The sequence below is a fragment of the Athene cunicularia genome (assembly GCF_003259725.1).
Source record: "Athene cunicularia isolate RWA chromosome 8 unlocalized genomic scaffold, athCun1 chr8_part1, whole genome shotgun sequence".
Lineage (NCBI taxonomy): Eukaryota > Metazoa > Chordata > Aves > Strigiformes > Strigidae > Athene > Athene cunicularia.
Window position 1 is genome coordinate 12,439,041 of NW_020799109.1, and position 5,002 is coordinate 12,444,042.

The following is a 5,002-nucleotide window of genomic DNA, read 5'->3' on the forward strand; positions in this document are numbered from 1 at the left end:
GGGGGTGTGTGGTAAAGAGGGCCCATGCATGGGCAGGCGGTGGCCAAGGTGTGTCCCTGCTGCCTGGCCCCACACACGCTCCTGCTGAGCCCACAGGAGCAGGCAGAGGCCCCCCAGCTGGGCATCCCCCCCATGGGCTCCCCCTCCTGCCTGCCATGTCCCAGAGCAACTCCACACCTCAAAGCTCCTGGGGCCTGGGCTGAGACTTGATATTCTGCCCACTCCCCTACACACATTGGCAATTAGATCATAATTGTAATATTTGCATATTCATAACAGCTGAAATTAATCGCATTTGCATAATGGTAATGAAAGGGACTTCATTAATTACTGCTTTTTTCTAGGGATTTTGCATATAAATGGATTCCATTAGGCAGGTTGAACTGTGGCGGGTACAGGGGTGGAATGGGAGCTGTGTCACTGGACTGGGATGGAGCTGTGAGGACCAGTGGCACTGCTGCCACTCTGCCTGCCCCAATCTGCTGTGCCCCACAGCCAGACTCAGCTGTGCCGTGGGGCTTGACTGGTGGCTTCCTGCCTGTGCCCAGACCCAGTGGCTTCCCCTTGTCCCACCGACCCCACACATGCCCCAGGCCTCCCACCACAGACATGGGGGTGCAGGTGGGAGCAAGCAGGGGCAGCAGGGCTGCTGTGGCACTGCGTCTTGCTCAGGGTGTCAGCGAGGCTGGGGGCACAGAGTGTCCCTCCTGCAGGCACTGCAGGGATGCCATCCTGCTCTGTGCATGCAGTGAGGGTGACTGCTGCCATCAGTACCCATGCCTGGGGGACCCCATGTGTGGAGGGAGCTGGACTGGCGGCTCATGGCAGCCAGGGGATCCCCCCTTCTGCTCTGGGGTGATGTTAAAGGCAGTAGCGCCCAGGGAGGGCTGGTGTGAGCAGACAGCCCCCCGCTGCGTCACCTCTCACTGCTGGGCCCTTCCCAGGGGATGCACCAGCTCCCAGCCCAACAGCACGGCCCCAGCCTGCCCCGTGCCTGGCCCAGCACAGCTCCCTCCTGGCAGGGACAGAGGGGCGGGCAGAGGAGCAGGCGGTGAGGAGCAGGGCACAGCCACGGCCTCTCATGCGCCAGAGCCAGGCAGGAGTGACACCCCGGCCCACGGAGCTGCGGCGATCGCACACAGCAGCCCCTGGGTGACTCCGGCCGTGGCATGAGTCCACTCAGGGCGGTCAGTCACCTGGCACTGCCCCACTGTCCCCGTCCCATCCCTCTGCCTCTCCTCTGGGGCAGCTGGCGGTACCTGTGGAGCTCTGCCTGGTGCCTGTCACTGTCCCCAGGGCTGCCACCAAACTGCTGTCTGGAAAAGTCCCAGACGTTCGGGTTGCGAGGGAAGGTGAAAGAGGAGGCAGGAGCTGCACAGAGCCCAGGGAAATGGGAAAGCCGGGAGCAGTGAGTGCGAGTTGGCAGTTGGCAAATGCAGGTGAGAAAACTGACTGAAGCAGCCAGAGGGAAAACCAGCTCCAAGCAACAGCCAGGTCGGGAGACAGGAGAAAGACAAGGAAGCTGCGGCCTGAGTGTCCCTCTGTGACCCCGCGGAGTGAACACCCTCCTCTGCTTCCCAGCGTGCGTGGTTGGTTCAGCCCCGTGTGTGCCGGTGCCAACAGCAGCCGAAATAGTAAACATGCACCATGCTTGGGGAAACTGGCTCCGAACTGGTGCCAGGAGGTGGCAGGTTTTGGTTTGGCCCCAGCCACACAGGGCCGTGGGGACAGCCTGGCTCTTGCCCGGGAAGATGGTCCGGCCACGGGGCACCCCCGCTCAGCTCCGGACGGGGAGACGCTTCCCCGGGAGACGGAGCTTGTTGCCTCCTTATTGATGGCTCCTTCCCTCCTGCACGGCTGGGGAAGAGGCCTGCGGAATAAATCAGTGCAAGAGACAGATTATGGCAGCTAAAGACTCCAAATGAGATGATAATTGCCGTGGTAATGACAGCGAAGACCTGATGCTGCCGATAAGGAAACATCTCTGGTGCTCTTGGCTGGTGCCCGGCTCAGGGGGCTGGCACGGGCGCAGGGCGGGGGCTGTCCCCAGGGGCACCGCAGGCAGCGCTGCCCTCCCCGTGCCCACGGCAGGGGCTGCCGGTGCTGGTTCCCGCAGCGGCAGGGACGGGGATGCTGGGGGCTGGGCGCGGGGACGCAGGCGGGCAGCCCTGGCGGGGCCGTTTGTCTGGTTCTCCCGCCGGCTGCGTGTCAGCTCTAATTAGGCAAACTTCTGTATTCATCGCGAGCCCAGCCAGCGGAGAATTCCACAATTGAATTTTAATGCCCTAAAAACACATTACAATCAGCCTGATTAATTAAGAGATGGCTTAACATAGTGACCGGTCTGCAGAGGGCCACACTGGGGAGGGGTGTAACGCGGGGCAGCTCCCGCACCCCATGCCACAGGACACGGGGCTGGAGCGTGCTGGGGCCAGCAGAGCTGGGACTGGTTCCTGAGCCATGTGGGGCTGTGGGAGGGGATGGGAGCCAGGGCCAGGCTGTGCCTTGGAGATGCCAGGCTGCGTGGGACCCCTGCTCCCCCAGCCAGGGCAGGGCTGAGTCCAGACCCTGGGCACCTTGGCAGCCCCAGCTCATCCAGGCAGACAGCAGTGGCAGCATCCCTTTCCCTCCCCATCAGGATGGCCACTGGGGTCTTGCTGAGCACCTGTTCCCTGTGTCCCCACCATGTCCCCACTCTGGGCATGGGGACTGACACTGTGCCATGCCACTGCCATGAGCAGGGCACTCCTGGAGGGACCCCACTTGCTTTTGTTTGCGACTGAGGACAAGCTGGAAGGCTCCTATTAATTTGTGATTCCCTGGGGCACCAGTGATGCTGGCTAATGGAATGCCATTTGCCTCAAGCCAGCTCTACTGCTGCTCCTCAAGCCACCACTTTCTGTTATCAGGCCCAGTTGGGCTGAACTTCAACCAGCATCTCTGGTCAGGGAGACGGTTTGGCCAAAGACCATCCTGCTGGAGTGTAAGGAATGGAAAAGGGGGAATCCATAACTGTGGTGTAAAGGAGAGGTTGCAACCGGCTGGACATAAATCACAGGGAAAGTGATAAAGGGAGGCTCTCGCCAGGAGGGGCCAGCAGCAGAGGGAGGGATGGTGATGGCATCGTGAGGCCAAAAGAAATCCTGGCAAGGCAATAAATCCCACAGCCGCTGGAGCTGCTCAGGCACTAATGATCAGGTGAAAACGCCAGCCACGTTTAACAAATATTTCTGCTCTGTATTTGGAGAGAAGCAGGACGACATGCTTGAATCATACAAGAGTGATGAAGCTGCCTATTAATTACTGCCGGGAATGTTAAACAACATCTGCCAGCTCAGCGGGCCCAGGCACCGCCTGCCCCGGCCTCCTCCAAGAGCTGGAGGAGAATTTGGCCTCCTCATTAATTTCCCGTGAAATCTTGAAAGAGTGAGAAAATCCCAGCCGGCTGATTGAGAGCCCACCCATGCTGGGAGCTGCAGGGATGCAGGGGTGCTCGGTCCTTGCCTCCCTGTCTTGGCTCTGCTGGGATTTATATCATGTTCCCACTTAGTTCGATCCTCCCTGATGAAGAATAGACATAAACTGGCAAAGGTTGGGCATTTGTTTCCCGTGATATGATGTATAGATTTTCTTTTACCAGAGCATTTTTGGAGGCTGTAAGAAAGGGAGGCTCATTAAGGCATTCTGCAGAAATCTTCGTCACAACTTTAGGAGCGGCTGGCGTCTTTCCCTGCATTTCTTGTGTGCCTGGGACCCGAGGGATGGGAAGGACAGAGGGGATGGAGAGATGGAGGAGGAGGAGGCTTCCACCGGGAGGGGAGGACTCCACAGGACCAGGGCAAGCCCTGGCTATGGTACAGCTCTGCTGCACCCCATCATTAGCCATTTGCAACCCAGGCAGGTCCTTCGTTTTGGGAGGGGGGCAACAGGCTGAGCAGCAAAGGTGGCTGCAAAGGGCACAGCAAACTTCAATGGCAGTAAAGCAGGCAGCTCAGCAGCAGAAAGATGCTAATTAACAAATTAACTGTACATGGTATGCATGGACTGTGGTAAGTGGCAGAGTGATGGCTCCCACCATGGAGTCCCCAGTGTGCACTGGGACTGGTGCCTCCCTTGGATGCCAGGTCCCTGAGTCAAAGCCTTGGTGGTGCCCAGGGCCATAAAAACAGGGAGGTCCAAGAGATTCAGGTGGGATTCTGGGTAAGGAGGAGAGCTGGGGGTACACACTCAGTCAGCCAGGTCACACCACTCAGCAAAGCCTGCCCCAACATGGGGGAGCTGGGGGGGATGCCCCAGCAGGGGCTGGGGGGGACAGGGCAGGGGGCACAGCCATCGCAGGGTCACACTGGCCTCAGGGACACAGGTGAGGAGGTGGGACTGGGTTAGGGGTTGCATTCTGCTGGAAAGATTTTTCATCATTTGGTCCCTTCACACCCAGAGGGGATGGGTTTGGGGAAGACCGTCTTTGGTGAAAAATCATGAGATTTAATACAAGCAAAGCCCTTGCAGCTGCCTCCACAAGATGCTGGGACACACACAGATTATTTTTCCCAGCCTTTTTCTGCACATAAAAAGGCTAGAATTTACTCACCTATAAAAGCCAAAACCTAAACATGGTTGCAAAATACTGGGGTGCTTTAGAACAGAGAAGAAAGCCCAGGGGGGAAGGGACACCCCAGGGTGTCCCCCTCCCAGCCCCAGGTTGCCTCGCACAGCCATGGGGCACAGAGGGAGTGGGACAGGTCTGTGGGTGCCCAGGAGGGAGAGGGGTGACAAGCCCCAGCCTGCAGCACCTCAGTCCTCCTGGCCCCTGGGGAGCAGCTGGGCCACCTGGGAGCCCAGGGACTGGTAGTTAAAATACAGAAATACCAATTTAAATTAAATTGTGTTTCATAAAGAAGGAGAGAGATAAAACCTTCTGTGCAGCACAACAAGCTGGGGGATTTATGGGGTACTGGGAGGACTGGTGCCCCCAGTGCAGTGGGAGTGTGTGTGTGTGTGG

The 5,002-nt window shown here is 58.5% G+C and overlaps 1 protein-coding gene across 1 annotated transcript in view; it reads left to right on the top strand.

Moving 5' to 3' along the window:
- The first annotated feature begins 24 nt into the window (after positions 1-24).
- HYI (hydroxypyruvate isomerase (putative)) overlaps positions 25-5,002 on the top strand; it is a 7,425-nt gene continuing 2,447 nt past the window's right edge. Inside the window, exons 1-2 of the mRNA XM_026853903.1 lie at positions 25-48; positions 1,952-2,047. Of these exons, the coding sequence (XP_026709704.1) occupies positions 25-48; positions 1,952-2,047 (120 nt within the window). The remainder of the gene's footprint in view (positions 49-1,951; positions 2,048-5,002) is intronic.